The 18,381-nt window shown below is 31.7% G+C and overlaps 1 protein-coding gene across 1 annotated transcript; it reads right to left on the reverse strand.

Annotated features, from left to right (window-relative positions):
* Nucleotides 1-8,237: 8,237 nt before the first annotated feature.
* Nucleotides 8,238-14,877, reverse strand: LOC120219143 (amino acid transporter AVT1C-like). The gene is made up of 13 exons (XM_039216015.1): nucleotides 14,684-14,877; nucleotides 14,411-14,607; nucleotides 12,675-12,994; nucleotides 11,096-11,310; nucleotides 10,980-11,003; nucleotides 10,201-10,381; nucleotides 9,776-9,995; nucleotides 9,493-9,628; nucleotides 9,389-9,408; nucleotides 9,097-9,242; nucleotides 8,882-8,925; nucleotides 8,731-8,793; nucleotides 8,238-8,461 (listed from the first exon to the last, which is right to left on the reverse strand). The coding sequence occupies exons 1-13, from the start codon at nucleotides 14,765-14,767 to the stop codon at nucleotides 8,363-8,365; spliced, it is 1,749 nt and encodes a 582-aa protein (XP_039071946.1). The 5' UTR covers nucleotides 14,768-14,877; the 3' UTR covers nucleotides 8,238-8,362.
* Between the last annotated feature and the right edge of the window lie 3,504 nt (nucleotides 14,878-18,381).

Here is an 18,381-nt window from a genome sequence, read left to right on the forward strand (position 1 = left end):
GTAGACACTGCTGTTGAATCTTCCTTGTAAGAAAGTCATTGTGGTTATGAAGCTCTTGCATAAGATCACTATAATCATCCACAATCTTTATCAACTTCTTGTTCTTGGCTCTAACGGCTTCTAGCTCAGCGTCATTCTCCCGCTTATGGCGTTGATATGAGATTCCATATTGGCAATGGATCTGTTCAACGTCTGAATTTCGGCTTGATATTTTCCCAAATTATCAACAACTATTGCGTCTTATTTCTGCAATATGTAAATCATGAGAAACTTCTCGGCTCGACCCTCGTGTACCTTACAATTCCTTCTCCACTGTTCAGCGTCATTCCTCAGTTTAGCGACTCCTGTTATCCACTCATCTAGTACATTTCCCATACCAGCAATTTAAAAGCCTGATTGATCCTTTGAAAATCATCTCGCATGGCTTCCATCTCTCTGCTCAATTTATCATTTCACTTCTAAATGACGAATCAGAGCTTCGTATTTTGGCAAACAATTTTCTTCCTGGATTCCTTACTGATACCCTTACCTTTGGTCACTGTTGGTTCAAACTCAACAGGATAATCTGTTTTCAAACTGGGTTGTCCTTTCAATTCAAACTCCAATACTCCATGATCTAGAAGAAGTTGGACTCGACGTTTGAAGGTAGAACAATTCTCAATAGAATGTCCTTGAACTCCAGCATGATATTCACAACGAACGTTGACGTCATACCAACTTGGATATGGAGGTTGCAAAGGTTTTACATAATGCGGTGCCACTTCTCGGGCTCTAACAGTTCATCATATAATTCCTTATATGATATTGGGATGGAATCACAATGAGCCACCTCTCAACTTGGGTTGAATTGGAGTTTCCATTTTTATTTCCCTTGATGTTGGAAGTAAACTATCAAACACCAACGAGTTCTGACTGCATGACTTCTTTCATCCTTCTGAACTTCTATAGTTGCCACTATTTCCTTGGCATTTCCAAACAACTTTTGATACGAACAATGATTGTGCGTGATTCTGATACTGACTAGAATCAACAGGTTCTAAAGTAGTCCATTGCGTATCTGACACCTCGAGATTGTTTTCATTGAGTTCTTTCTTTTCTTTTGTAGAAGTCTCTTCCTTTGGACAAAACATCTATTCTATCCATCATCTTGGACATTTGCTCTTTTATCTCTCTTATCTCATTGTGCTCTTTGTGCGCCATATGATCTTATGCACACAACCCTCCACTATTCTCGAAGCTTTCATAGGATGCCACTTCTTGACTATGTTATAGCCTGCTTGATCACGAAACCCTTTGTCCGTCATGAAAACCTTTTACTATGATGACTACTCACAAATCAACACCTTTTGAATATGTCATGATCATGCAATGCGAACAAAGAGAAAAAAAACAATATAGAAACAAGTTAGTACAAATGAGATAACAAAATGACAAAAAGCAACAATAAAATAAATAAATAAATTAATGCTAATAAGAATGCAAATGCAAATGCACATGCACAAGGTGTTAATCCTAAAAGTGACCACTATAGAACAACCTTCATTTAGACAACAAGAATTCAGTACACCATGTAGTCAAAATATAAATGTGATTCTTCATTTCTTCATTTCCTTGAGCCGTACTCTTCATGGAATCTAATATTGCACCCAAAGTTATCGGCGTACTTTATCACCTTTGATGACGTCAGATGTCTTTAAATTGAATCTTGAGGTCTCCATTTTTACTTTCAATACAAAGTGATCTTCATGTCTTTGTGAAGGGTCTTCTTGTCCTTGGTATAACTGTATCTATCTTCTGAGCTTGGCCTTCACTCCTTTAAAGCAAGTCTTCAATCAGCTTCAGATTTCTTCATTCATCGGATGTCCTTCTTCATGGATCATCTGAATATCTTTGAACCTCCTGATTTTGACTACATGGTTAAGAATTTCTTGTTTCAGTATGACCAGCCTTCTTATTAGTCAATCACTTGTGAATTAACACCTTGTGATGACATGAAGATGCGAATGCAATAAAATCAAAATAAAATAGACATAGAACAAAAATGGGTTAGCACACATAATATCATCAACAAAATAATAAATATCATAATCATTAAATAAAACCTACCCTTACATGTTGGCTACCCAATCATGCTTTAGTAGATCCTACCCAACATGACATCTACCACGTGCTTTGTTTGAACATTAAAACCCTAACCGCATGATATCTAATTCGCATGTTTGTTCGAGAAAAGTAAACCTAACCGCATGATTTCTAGTTCATATACATTTATTCAAAAAGCAAAATTAAATGACTCAAAAGCTTTTCCTTGTGTACCCTCCTCACGGACTCTTAAGGTTCGGGTTAGGCTCGACCTAAATTCGGGCTCTATGTTCACTATGCTGGGTTCGGTTCTAAAGTAATAGGTTCTCGAATTGTCCTTGTCGGTGCCCCCTTGGGCTGCCGAACCCTCAATCCTGGCCCATCACAGGCTTTAGGGGATCGAGTTCAATTTCGAGGGAACACACCTCCTTATGTCCATGCGGAGGTGATTACCATCACGAGGACCATAAGGCGTGAGCTCCAGGAGCGATCCACTATCCCATGCGGAGGTGAAAACCACACGAGGGCATAGTCTCTCACTCCTACTTAAATAGGACGGAGCGAGGTTTTAGCTCATGTTATGATAATGCAACTGTGCAGTGTGTGAGGAAAAGCGGAAAAAACAATCAATAAAAACACTCAAAATCAATTCCCAAAACACAATTATTCTGAAATCATTAACAAACAGATCAGTACAACTATTTAATCGTCAATCGAATTAAATTAAAGAAATCAAAATACAAACAAAACTTATTAAAAACAAAGCAAGGGATCAAAAACCAAATTAAAACGAATTTATAATTTCCAATTGCAAAGACAATTAATTAATCGACTATTAGCCTGACTCTCTAAAAAAGGTCCCCAGTGGAGTCGCCAAGCTGTCGAAACGATTTTTTCTTGAAGGGTGAAAAAAGGTGAGATTTTGGAAACCACATTAATTCTTAATTGTCTCTTTTCATTTTAAAAACATATGCGATTTAAAAGACCTCTCGTTTCGAAAAATTTGAATTTCCTTTACGATCGACAAATAAGGTTCGAAGAGTCGCAACCAATCTTTGATTAGGGTGTGATTGGACACCCAAAAATGCGTTGTCATTTTAAATAAAAATTAATTTTAATTAAAACAACAAATTGAGGTCTGCGTTACCAAAATCCGAGTTCGGGAGTCGGTTACGTGTAGGGAAGGATTAGCACCCCCACAACGCCCTAAATCGGTACCTAGTCGATTAATTAACGTCTTTGCGATGAACTTTATAAATTCGAGTTTATTTTGATTCTTGATCCCATAAAGTAAAAAATGTAAATTTAAAACATTCAAAAACACTCAAACAAATTAAATTAAAATTACCAAGTCATTTTAGAAAGATAAAGAATGTTCGATTATTTACAAATATCGAGACCAGATCTTAAAGATATAACAACCTTTTCTCGATATATTTAAATAAACGAACATTTCTTTTTCTCTCGTTCCCAAATTTTAGGTGACGAATCAAATTTTTTTTGGTTTCACTTTCGGGATACACTTTTAATTTAAAATCATTAAAAGCGGACCTCAAATCAGTTATGACTGCCCACTTAAAATAATTTTAAATTAAAAGGATATTACCCTTAATCCAATTATGTAATATGTCGAGTTATGCAAATGAGGCTATCATGCAAATTATGCAAAAAGTGGATGTCATACCAAAATTAATTAAACTAAATTAAATTAAAAAAAAAATAGCATACAATGTGACATACAAAAAAAAAAAAATAACTATGTATACATATTTTAATTAAAAATCATAAACCATGCATATTAACGTATTATGTACAAATATGACTCAAATATAAAAAACAAAAGCATAACACGCTAAACTAAAAATTTAAAAAGTATATATACATAAATGTAATGATTAAATTTAAATACACATAAAATTCGACGTACAAATTAAAACTAACGCAAGGACCTAAATGAAATACGCGCATAAACAAAGGATTTACACCCAAATAACAAAACAAAATTACAAAAATAACTAAATCAGACAAACAACTAAAAAAAATAATTCAAAATTAAATCCTACAAGTGACTAATTTATAAAAGTCAAATTTAGGGGACTATAGCCTAACTTACTCAAATTCAATGGTTAAAAAATTAATTAACTCAAATAATATTATATAAAACCTAACTTTTATATAACCTAAACTAAACCCACGTGCCTTCACTTTTCTCTTCTTCTTCAACCCCCCTCTCATTCTTACACACACTACAGACCAGAAAAGGAGACTGGTTGTCGCTCCTCATCCTTCAACCATCATCGCCGCCATGCTAGCCTTCAATCTTGGATCTCTCGACCTCACTCGGCGTTTCCCCTCTCCGGCGGCGACCCCCACTAAGGTAACACTACCGCTTTCCCTTTACACTATTTTACTTCTAATCGAATACATACACTTTTGGAAACTCTATAAAACGAAAGTAGAAAATGAAAACCATTTAAAATCTTTTGTTTTGGTATGATTTCTGTCTCAAGAAGTAGAAATGGGAAAGAAATAGTTCTGTTTACTTTTCTTGCTTGGTTCTGTTGAAATAGAAATGAGAACAAAGAATGGAGAAATGATTGGTATTGCTTTGTTTTGTATTGCTTCGATGAAAAAAACATGGAAGGGATTCCATTACAAATTAGTGTTATGGATTTTATAGGAACCTTAATAATCTTTTTACAGTCTAATTACTACGGTATAAAATCCGAACCCAAAATTGATCCCATTCAGTTTCTCCAAATGACACAAACACACGCAAAAGAAATTGGAAACAAAAATAAATCCCAGAAGAGTACCTCGAAAATACTTGCAGTTCTAATGCTTTATCTGCTTTTGAATTGTGGGATCACCCTTGCTTTTCTTCTGTATCTCTTTTCACTATGTGAAATTGCTGATAATTAATCGAGTTTCCTGCTTCTCGTCTTCTCGTGATGGCTAATATATTTCTCTGCTCATTCCTCTCTTTTTTCTCTGTCTGTGATCTCCCTTCGTTGATGTCCTCTCTTTTTTCTAGTTAAATCCCAATTAAAACTGACCCCCCCTTTTTCTTTCACACTTGTTAACCCCCCACCATCTGGTTGTTAACTGCTGATAACTGACATTAACCTCTCTCTTTTCCTCTATAATCAACTGTCGTTCATTGGGCTTGAATTGGGCCTGGAACTGGTTCAAGGTCGGGTTAGGTTGTGATTGCTTCGAGTCTGCTTCGACTCGGCCCCGGATAAAAACGAGCATCTACAACTATGTTAACCAAAAATTGAAATATTAGTGGATAAAATGTTATAGAAAAGGAAATAGATGTCAAAATAATTATTTAAGCAAATGTTAAAAACTAAATGTTATCATTAGGCTCTATAATTAGGATTAAAATAGTGACACATATTAAGGGTATTTGATTTATAGAATACAAGATTATTTATGTAAATAGAAATCATTTGTCATATTATTAAAAATGATACATTAAACTTGTTTGGTTCATTTGATTAGGGCGTACGATCATTGTCTTTGATTGATAGAATATAAAATCATCTAAGAATATTTTATCAATTTATCGTTGTGATAGTTTTTTTTTTCTAAAATAAGATTAACCCTCATTATTAAATTAAAAAAAGATTAGTATGAAGAGGTCTATTAATTAATCGAGTAATTAAAAATATTTATATTATCTCATTTTGTGTGAGTTCGAATATCAACATTCACTTTAAAAATATAATAACTTTTTCCTTAATAAAAAAATATTAGCACGAAAGTTCATAAAAATCTTTCCATTGGATTTTATTTAAACTTCATATTTAATATATCAATTTGTAGGATAAGGTTTAATATATGATAAATCGTTAAATTCGGCTTTTAAACATCACAAAAGGTTTAAGCAACCGACAAATGTAAAATCTAGTTATGTGAATTTACTTAAAATTTTAATCTTTTTTGACATCTGAAACTGTTACATATGTAAAAATTTCCAAGACTATGCCTTTCATAATGCAATCTCACTGTTAAAATTATATTCTTTTTGACATTTACTTTTTATAATATTATTAATTAGTTAACATAAATGGTTATAATTTTTATTTAAAATATAATTCTTAATATAAACAAAAAAATGTTAACACAATAAGTTAGGATTAGGGATGTTTATGAGACTGAGATTTTATGGTTCTATTATGATTTTATAGGGTTAATTTTTTCTCTTAAAAGATCAAATTCGAATCAAGTCAAATTTAATTTTATAGTAAAAAAGCTTTAATCCGGCCCGACCCAAATATTAGTGCATGATTATCTCCTACATATTTTTAGCTAATTGCAATAATACTTTTTCTGTATTTTTTTCAATCAAGTCTTTATTTTACCTAATAAAAATGATATATATACACACATATATGTTGAGTCGAGTGCGAGTACGAGTAAGAATTTTTATGAATGAAATCAAATCAGATTTCGTTTTAGGTAAAATATAATGACAAATGGTGAAATATAATACTTGAGTTTAATTAAATCAACCAAAAACCTAACCCTACACTTGTATCTAATTATAACAAAAATATTTTTTTAAAGAAATGAATAAATATTTTAACTGAAATACTTAATAATATTATCGATTTAAATTAACTTTAAAGAAAATGTACATATACTAAATCTTGAATTTAAACCCAATAAAAGAAACGAAACTAAAAAAAATTGACCAAAAAAGTTATAGCAAGTTCATTTGGTTTTTTCAAAACGCCTTTTTAAAACCAAAATGTCGTGGGAGAGATGTCCATAACAAATGAGCTATCAGCAAACCTTATCCTGTCTGATAAAAATTATAGTTATAACCTTGCTCTTTGCTCCTTCACCAGCCTGCTTCACCACCGTCCGAACTCCTTACAAGGGTTTGCCACGTTTCGGTCGCAAAAGCTTCCGTCGCTGATCTCTTGCTTCATTTTCTTCTTCTTCTTCTTTTTTCACTGCGGAAAAATGATGATTCAATTTAGTAATGAAATGGCGGAGAGAAATAAAGTATATCTGGTGGAGGAGAAGGAATATTTATTGGGGTTTATATAATGTTGATAATGTTTGAAGGACACAAGGTAATTGGACATGTAAAAGGACAGTCATATCCCGATATTTCTTATTATCTATATGAGTGTACTATGATAAAAGGGTTATTTCACGGGCCAGATGCTCTGGCATCCCGATTGGTACAAAAGTGGAAGTTAGAGAATTCCGAGGCTAAAAATCAATTAATAATATAATAAACTTTTTGTTAACGAATATTTATAAACACTTTCTAAGAAATTTTAAGTATTATCTAATAAATTCAATAAATCTCTCATCTTCTCTAACTCTCTTTTTGTTGTTGTTACCACAACCGTTGTTTACAGCTGGCACCGCTGCCTAAACTCTAATTCTCTTGTCTTCAGCTGTACATCTAATGATAGATCTAAAAGTAATTTTGAGGATGAACACATATATATTAAAAATCTTATGACGAGCACAATCAATAAAATAGATAATTAATATAAAAATATTAAATTTTAAGACGAATATTTATATGAATATATGCTACATACGCTATTGTGCACATCCCAAGCCTTTGACCTGCCGACACTCCTGCTATTTCACCAAACTTGCACGATGCCAAATCAGAAAATGGGATAAATTCATTTATGCCAATGTGAATGATCATGGGTTGATGAGCCACGTTTTCAATTGGTATCACACCTAAAGGTACTTAAAAAGTTATTGCGGGGGAGGGCAATTCATCCCCAACACTTGTCATTATAGTTATTCCAACTTCCAAATCTCATCTTCGTGGCGGTGCTTGTCATACTTGGAGTTGTTGTTCTCCCCCAAGAAAATCAAGAAAAAGAAACATGATGACCAAAGTAAGTTGGCCTTTGATTTCCTTTTGTTTTCCTGTTATAGTCTAATAACAAACTAAGATTAAAGAGAGATTTAAAGAGTTTATAAGTTAACCTTCATTTAACATATTTAAGTAGTATAATCAAGCAAGGTAATTATAATTTTATTTATATATTCACTAACTAATTGTAAATTGTAATCATATAAAAGTAATCATACGAAGTCCATTTGATTGGATAACATTTTAAGGTTTAAATTACATGAGAAAAGAATATATCAAAACTTGAAATAGGGATATAAACATTCAAGAATTAAACTCAAAACTTTGGAATTGCAGAAGCAGCAAACCATTGAATATGTCTTGCACCAAACAAGGAAGCTCAAGTTGATTAAACTTGGTAAATATTTGAAACTTTTAGCTTCTCAAATTCTCAACAATTTTAGAGAGCGCTGAATATGTTCCAAAGACTGATGAAACTACTCCCACTGCAATAACCATAATACAAAGTGTTGCCTATACAAAAATTAAAAAAATATATATCATTAAAAAATAGTTCTCATTTAAAATGTTGAAAAAGACAACTTTTTAATTAATGAATTGATTTGGATTTAAATCCATATAAATACAAAATATTCTCTTTAACAATTTTAAGAAAAATAAAAACGAAAATGATCTTTGTTTTCTGAAACTAAATGAAGCTTAAGTTTGTTAGATTTCGATTTAGGTTTGGGTGTTGGGCCTGAGAATGTATCAAATATACATGATCAAATATACTATTGTACCTGAAAACGGGTTACTTTACCCCTCAAGATGCTTAAATAACAAGCAGGAGGAAGTATCAAGGTCTGCCATTTTAGAAATCATCAAAAAATGCATTAGTCTTCTGTCCCATGTCAATTAGTAATGTACCCAAATTCAATTGTGGTTACTTACCACAAGCATTGTGAGCAAAGATCCTATTAATGACATGACCAATCCTGCAACAATTGAAAAAAAAAAATTCAATACACACATACACATGTAGAATAGAACTTGATGCTTGAAAATATTTGTGTCGGATATATACTTATGTTCATTGCTCGTACATGAATCCGGATAACATATGTAACAACATCCAATGAATAAAACAAAGAATAAGAGAGGATTACCAAAGAAGGGGATGGTGAGACCAACAATCAAGGTGGAGATCACAAGCGATGTTCTAATCAAGATGGCATAGATGTGAGACTTAAGATGGCTTGATGGAATCAACTCTTCAAGACTCATTGCCACCGGTGACATTGTCAATGCATACGTTTGCTCTAAATTAAGGCCAAACATCTGTGTGTGCGTTTTGTTATAGGCTAAGAAAATTTTGAAAAATTACTACCTTGTAAATTGTAATCATTACAGACTATTTAAAAAAATCTGATTAGTATAAATATAGAGAGAAAAGGATATTTGGTGAAGGGGTTGACTACCTGCAAAAAAATATATAGTTAACAGATGGGATATAAAGGGAAAGTGATATATACTTGTGATGGAAAGTGACAGGGAAAACATACTGTTGTCCACACTGCAATCTTTGAAGCAATGAGATCTTTAGGCATATTAAGAGTAAACTGTGATTCCGTCGCTTCTCCAAACATTGTGTAACCCATAACTGCAGTTCCAGCATACAACAATGAACAGATTGCAAAGCTGCAAGGAAAAAAAAATTAAACGAAGATAAATAAAAAATAACATGTTTTTGCATATATTTAAAAGATTATATCCTTGTATTGATATTGAAATACTTTTCGAAATCGAAGAATCGAATATGGATAGATCCAAGGAAGTTGATTTTACCAGGCAAGAAGAACGGAAGGGAATTGATTAGGCTTTGCCATTGAAGAATAGATGTTGGGGAAAACAGCATGTCCTGAATAACAGTAACCATAGAGCCCAACAGCAACAGGAAGAGTAGCAATGTTTAAGGGTGTCCCTTTGTTATGGAACCCAACTTTGTCAACCAAACCAACCCAAAACAAGCAGAGTACTACCATGATTGATGCCACCACTCCACCAGCTTAGAATCAATACACTCAAAATCATGTCACAAAAATGTAGTTGAATAAAGATTTAACCTATGTTTCTGAAATATTGCATAATAATTATATTGTTTTCGGAACTAATTCGAACCATTATTCCTCCAGTAAATCTCCATATATCCATAGATTACAGGAATTATAGATTTTCAGTTTGGAACCATTATAGATCAATCTGTGTCTTACCAGAAATATAACTAAGAACACTGAGGTCTCTGAGCCAAACGGTGGGAAGAACAGCAAGGGTCGTCACCAAAGCAAACAGACGTTGCGGGCTTAACTCGAATCCACCCCAACTAATATATGCATTTGGGAATAATGATGCCAAGTTATCACCCTCTAAAATTATATACTCAACACAGCAAGCCTGCATATAAAATATGCCAGGGAAAAAAAAATCAACAAATGGTGTATTACTGGGACATTAATGGGAATGTTCTTTTTCAATAGTCTGAGGTGATTACAGTATAGTATTTGTTCGAATGTATTTCTAGCCTATGGACAATTAACACACACACTACAAACGTGCTTCAACCCGAGACCTTTACCGATAATAACACTCTATTTTACTACTGAGGTCACTCAATGAGTATATGAAGGACAACGTCAAGTATAAGTATGTAGGACTATGTCAAAAATGTTGTTGTAACCTGCATGGTAACAGAAGAGTTTATTTTTTTCCTGGCATGTGAAAAATGATACATTTACCATGTGTAAAAAAAGTTGTCATTGGATATGTTGTTTTTATTCATTCTTTTCTTAAAATATACTTATGTAGGACACACATATCTAACACAAATTCACTAAACCCTTCATGGATAAACAAAAAGCCAAAAAATGTAGGACACCAGTTAGGAATCTTTGCTCATATTTTCTCTGTGTCCCCAGTGTGACTAGACAAGCATTGGATTAATCAACAAAGATACAAACAATAACATTATTTCAGAAAAGCCAGATGAACTTACATATAGCTCAACGTATAAAATTATCTGCACCATAAAGGAAAAAGGAAATTGACATCAGTGATCATTCAGTTTCTGTAATTAACCAAAGAATTAAGCAAAGGAAGAGATAGACTTACAGAGAGGGCGATTCTACCGGAGGTGCCGAAAGAAGCTTGGCCGATATCGGGGTAAGTTTCGAGGCCAGGTTGGCTGTCAAGGCATTGGCGCAACAGCAGGCCAGTGTAAAATGAGAGCAGAGCAAATGTGAATAATATTATAAGCCCCAACCATCCTCCTTCTTTTGCTGCATATGGGGTTGATAGGATCCCCACTCCACATAGCACATTAATCCCTGCATTCAACCCAAATAAACAGGGGAACAAAAATAAGCAGCGATATTTCATTTCATTTGGTTTGAGTTGAATTGTTTTTTTCTAAAGTAAATGTAAAATTTTCATTGCTTTAAACCAATATTAATGGCCTAAACATATAAATATATATTTTTTGCATGGAGTTAAAAGTTATAATGCTAGTGGATAGTTTTAATTATTTGTTAATTTTTAGCATAATGATAATAATAATAATAATAATAATAAACTTATAAGACCAATACAACATATTTAACAGGGCCGGCCCTGGGCCGGGGCAGGAGGGACGCCCGCTCAAGGCCCATAATATTTTCATAGTGTCTATTAATTTATTACAAGATTTTGTATAATTATGGGTCTATTTCTTTTATTTTTTCTCGGGTCAAAAAATACTCAGAGTCGGCCTTGATATTTAATCAATATAAATATAAAAATAATATAATATAATGATACAATTAAAATAACATACTTGATTTTTTTTACATTAAATCATAACGTGTTTATTAATTTATATTAAATTTATTGCTTCATATTTAAAAACAAAAGTGGAAAAAAGAAAGAGAGAAAAAACTTGACGTAGCCAAATAAACCAAAATGGTAAATATTTTAAGTAATGATGTGACAAAAGGGACAGACTAATTTAGTTTAAATTGAATTGATGTGACGGCAAATTGATTGGTTTATGTGGTCCATTTTGAATAACTATTGAAGGTAAGTTTTACGGTGCGATATTTTTAATATATGATTAATAAAAAATTATTGATTTTGTTATTATTTTTTTAATAAAATGAGTAAAATTTTTTAAAATATTATTATTTCTATTTAAAATTTTAATATTTTTAACAATTCCGATAAAGTGTCAATAATAACAAAACTTAATAACAAAATCGATAATATTTTATTGAATTTATTAATAAAATCAATAAAGCGTCATATAATAACAAAATTAATAAAAATAATAATATTTTTAATAAATTTTTATTGATTTTATTAAAAAATAATAATAAAATTGATAACAAATTTATTTAATAGTATATTAAAACTGCCGCACCTCATTATTTCTCACTATTGAAACGCCAGCCCCTGGATTAGAGTTGAAAGCTGTGACAACCCCGACATGGCATGTGGCCCTTTGATATTTCGATTAAATCATATCGTATTAATATTATTATTAAATTGTTAACGATAAATTATTAAAATATATCATAAAATATGATTTGAAAAAAATATTAATTAAAAATAACAGTTAATTAATAAGTGGATGATGATTACACTTTTCATTATTTAGATTTGAGATATTTTCGACGACAGATAAAACTGGGGAAACGAGTAAAGAATTAAAACTAACCATTGAGAACGGCTTGACCGTAAGAGCACTGTCGAGGGAGTGGAATTTCATGCGAGACTTTGGATGTTTTACCGTCAAATCTTGAGGAATGTCTCCTCGACGGGATCGGAGGCAGCAAAGTGTGAGAGCTTCGTCCATGAGGCTGTATTTGATCATCAACATTCGGCAACAATGGCTTCGTCGCCGCAGATAACGATTCCGGAGTGTGTCGTCTGGTTAACGACGATGAAAGATATGAACTGCTTAATCTTGAAAGCGTCGGAGTGCCCAAGAACCCGATGTTCGGCGAGGGTACACTGCTGTATAAATCAATGGACTGCCTGTAAAACAAAAACAGTAGAAGCCGTTAGCACTGGGCATCAGATGTTAAATAACTTAACTGGTTTTGCATTTTTAAAATTAAATAATTTAGAGATTTTATCAATGTAAAAATATATTAAAAATGAAGTCGATATAAATTGCAATAGGCCCCGTAGAGGACGATTCAAGAACAGGCGGCAGAATTCAATAATTGCAAAATGGATTTGTAGGCCGTACGTCACTTTGGAATTATGTTAGGATACTCATCCAGGTCTAAATCATTGACATATATTTTAGTTTAATTAAGGTTTGAATTGCACTTAACCATTTGCTTGCAGTCTCCCGCGCAAAAACATCCAGGGTTTGAGGCCGAAACCATGCTTGTTGAAGATTTCGTATCCCAAGCTTAAAATGAGGCGCAGACTTTTATTTTTTACATCTCAATCTGTTTAAATCTCGTCTCACTCTATATAATTATTATTACTTCAACAAAAATTATTAAAAGTAAATAAAATTATTCAAAATAAAATAAACCACTCAATAAATTAGATATACATACTTTTTTAAATAAGCTAATATCATTCTATATTTGTATATAGGGATGTGGACATGATGAGGTTGGATGGATCGATTTTTTTAAATATAAAAATTTATCCGATTTGATTAATTAAATTAATCAAATTTTAATATTTTAATAATCTCTATTTATACGTATGATTAGGGCTGTAAACGAGTCGAGCTTGACTCGAATTCGAAAAATTTAAAATTAGGCTCGACTCAACTTGAAAACTCGCGAGCTAAAAATTATTAAGCTTAACTTAAACTCGAAATATAATATTGGAACTCGAAAATGCTCGAACTCAAAAAAGCTCGAACTCAAAAAATTTCAAGAGCTCGATTGAAGCTCGATTTTGAGCTCGATTGAAGCTTGAACTCAAACTCAAATTTGAACCTACAAAAATCTTATATTACATTTAAAAATATATTTTTAAAAATTTATAATTATCAATAATGTATTTTTAATATATTTTTAATAATATAATTTTAAAAAAATCTAAAATTATAATATAATATTTTTTTCGAGTAGTTCACGAGCTTTTCAAGTAGAGTATTAAGTAACTCGTTAAAAAATCGAGTAAAGTTCATTCGATTCGAGTGTTGATTGAGCTTTGACCGAGTCGATCTCGAATAACTTGCAATCTGTATCTAAATAACTCTCCCAACTTCTAATTTTTTATTTAGAAATTGGAAAACAAAATACGTTTAAAGGTCACCAAACTCTTCATAAATTTATCCCAACCTCCAAGCGTAGATGAGTCAGCCCGATCTGGATCTAAATAACTATAAAACATGCTTGCTTAACCTAAATCCGAGAAACACGAAATAAATGCAAAATAAAGCAGTAAATTCTGCAGTGATATAGTAAGAGAAATGACCTGTAACTTTGAGGCCACGGAGTATTGTACGAGTCGGGCTTAATTTGCTGCTGATTTTCAGCCGAAGAATCTGAAGCATCCGATTCATTTCCATCAACTGCTTCACCGTTGAATACTTTCTCTTCATCTTCCTCCTCTTCACTCTCTATGTAAAAACTATGATCCGACTCTGACTTCTTCATTTTCTTCCCAACTTTCTAGGAAAATCCAAAACAAATCGAACTCAAATTTCTTGTTAAATAAAATAAGAAGGAAAAACTCTGTGTTGCTTACCTTATATTGAAGTATTCGATTAATTTTTTCTTTTCCTTGTGGTTTGGTTGATTTGGGATGCTGACTCACCTGCATAATGTTCATGAGAAAATGAGAGGGAATCTGTAAGGATGTGTGTTTCTGAAATTAAATGAAGAAACTAAAAATTAAAATAATGAAAATGGCAATAAAAAGTATGTGTAGCAGAATTCAAGAATAATTAGAGTTTGATCCACTGAAAAATTGAAATGTTTTCAGTTTCTGCGATATGAGTTTGAGAGCTCGAAACACTCTTTCGATCCACTATTTCTTACGTTCTGTTTGGTTTCTGAGAAAGAAAAAAGGGAAAACAAGAAAATTTGACCAATAAAGAAAGCAACTCAGCTTTAGTGACCAAAAACAGCGCTTTTCCATTCTACAAAACATTCATTTTCTCCTCACCCCAGTTTCTCAGCAACCAAACAGAATCCATAAACCAGAAAAAAATGGAAAACATCCCAGCTTTGAAAATAAGCAACAAAAACCAGAAACAGAAACCAGAATTTTGCCGAGAGTTTTCTCAGCTACACCAAACAGAAATCATTTTCTAAAGCATTTAAACAACAAACTGAAACTGCAACGGCTTCTTTCTTTATAAGAAACAAAGTTCAACTGAATTTAAAATGAAAAAGTAAACCTTTCTCTGATCATCTGAAACAGAAACTGAAGTGGATTTTTCCTGAGTTGAATGAGAAGGAGAAGAAACAATATCGAAAACCAGAAACACCCAAAGAAACTGCTAGAAAAACAGAGAACAAGTTTTCCGCTGGGGTTCATTTGCTTTCAAATATATAAAGAAATAATTACCTCTAAAGTCTTATATTTTTTCAGTTAAGTTTAAACTTGAATCATTGACATGGGCGTCATGAAGATAAAACCTTAATAATTTTTCATTTATTTCTTTAAAGAAAAATGCGAAGCTTTAGTGCCACTGACTACCCCACGTTATTTCTAAAATTTTATTACAAACCCGGTAATATATATATATATATATATATATATATATATATATATTAACAACGGCAATCAAATTTTATTAATAAAAATAATAGAAGAAACTAAAATTGTAATGCACCTAAAGAAAGTTATTATTGAGAATAACGTCTAACATCTAAAGAACTCAATAACTTTTATAAAACTATTTTTCTCTATCGAACACATATTTTTACGAAGTGATAAAAGAGTAATGAACAAACCAAATAATTTGACAGACTGTTTCGTTACATAATTCTAATTATATCGACAAACATCATTTTACCAAAGATAGGATTTGACAATACGTGATCACCGATAAATCAATAAGAAAATAAATATCGTAAGGATCTTTGTGCCAACACTAACAAGATCAGAAAATTATGCGGAAAAATATACCAAAAGCCATAAGAAACATACCACAAGAGCAGAGAAAAAACGTGCTATAAGAACATATAAAAGTGTATCACAGAAAATTCTTATTTTAAATTAAAAAAAAACTTAAAGAAAAAAGAAGAAGAAGAAAATAAAAATAGTAATCACGATGATCGACAAAAATATTTAAATATAATATTTAAATATTATTTCTTTTGGATTCAGAAAAATCTAAAATATCAATAAAAACATGAATTAAGGCCCAACTTTTTTTCAATTTCCTATTATGATAACTAAAAAATTATTTATAGGTTTAGAGAAATCGTAATAAATATAATATTTTTGTAGTTTGAATGAATATCGTATTTTAATGAAGAATTGAGGGCCTGCAACTCACAATAAATTTATGTTATATCGATCGTATGATATGTAACTGTCTCTCTTATATATTATGTAATCGTTGAATGAAATTTAAATGATCATGCGATGTGATAGACCGGCTCATGCAACCTAATCTCAAACCTATTATGAACCTTTATAATTTTCATACAGTTGACAAATGGGTAAAGAAAAATGTTGATTGAGAGAGGGAACACAAAGGATTGTTGAAGATGTAAGTTCAATGATACGATTGTCTATCTAATCGTCATATTATTTTGAGATTTGATATGGCGATTTTGGATAACTGCATGATATAGTTCATGTATTACATGAAGTTGTCGGCGGCGGTCAAAAAAATGTAGCGTTAAAAAAGTAAATTATATAAAAGTTTAATGATAAAATCGATATATCTCTAAAGTTTAATGCATAAAATGATGTTATTTGAGGCATCAATAGGTGTTGCCAAAACGATTAATTTTGTCCACGTCATTGTAATGACAAAAAGATCAATTCACGTCATCGTGCCGTTAAAATTTAACAGCTTAATAGTGTAATTGAAACGAAAAATTAAAGTTTAACATTATAAATGATAAAACTAGACATTCAATGGTATATTTGACACGTTAAATAAAGTTCAATGGAATTGATTGTAGTTTACTTATATGGAATTCAAATCGTATAATTTAATACTATATTAGTTGCCACCATTAAAAATTAACTTTAATCACTCATTAACCCAAAGAAGAAGAAGAAGAAGAATTCGACACGTGTACATAGAATCTCTAGAGATTCAGAATCTAAAAGCAGACAAAATGTTTATTAACTTTCTATTTATTAATTAACACACCTCTAAGTGGACAAAAAATATAGCCATTTTAAGTCTAAATTTATAGCTGATTATTAAACATTGCATGGGACAAAAAACAATAATTCACTATTGATTTGGGTGTTGTTTGATAAGTGAAAAAATAAACGATAATTTTTAATTATAAATCCGCAAAAGCCGCATCTCAATTTTAAATTATTTATATTTTTTTAATTAAAATGCCACCCTAGCCAGTATTAGAAAATGAAATGGTTCCAACGAAGCCAGGTGTATTCCACTAACACATGGGGAAACAAACTTGAATAATAAATGTAATAAGGAAAAGTAAATTAAAGCAACAAGAGGGGGAAGTTTAAGGAGCCATGATTTAATTTAAGGTTAAAAAATAGTAGTTTTAAAGTGTAATCGAAAATGTGATAAAAAAATATAATATTTTATTGTTGTGCTACTTAATTTAAGGTTAAAAATAATGATTTTAGGATGTAATTGAAAATGTGATAAAAATTATAATATTTTAAGTTGAACACAACCTAAAATTTATCCATTTTCAAACATTTTTAATTCAACCGAAAATATTATATTCTTCGTAACATTTAAGGTTCAACCGAAAATGTTAGTAAAAATATAACATTTTAGGTTGCACTAAACTTAAAATGTTATGATTTTTATCACATTTTTGTATTTGTTCCAAAATTATTATTTTTTAACATTAAATTAGATTGTCACACAACATAATTACCAAGACAAATAACAAAAAGGAAAATTAAAAACAGCGGCTGACCTTTCTAACTCCTCACCTCTTTTGAAAAACTTCATCGATACATGCTTAAGCAAGGAAATGAAAATTGAAACTTTGATCCTAAAAATGCATTGGAATCTCCTAGATCAATGCTTCTATATGGAGGGTCTAACCATTGTCGGTCCTCCGATGCCTGATGTTCAACACACCAGAGCGCCTCTTTTGCCAAAAAATGACCCAGTGTGTCAAACCTGTCATTGACGGCCACAAGATAGGCCGCCGTTTTCTTGCTCTCGGAGTGAACCGAAAGGTGGATGCATGGAACACTTCTGCTCGTCGTCGCGCTTCCTAAGTCAAGGCATTGATTTATGAAAGATCCGACTTAGA

Source organism: Hibiscus syriacus, unplaced genomic scaffold (genome assembly GCF_006381635.1).
Source record: "Hibiscus syriacus cultivar Baekdansim isolate YM2019G1 unplaced genomic scaffold, ASM638163v2 tig00110204_pilon, whole genome shotgun sequence".
NCBI lineage: Eukaryota > Viridiplantae > Streptophyta > Magnoliopsida > Malvales > Malvaceae > Hibiscus > Hibiscus syriacus.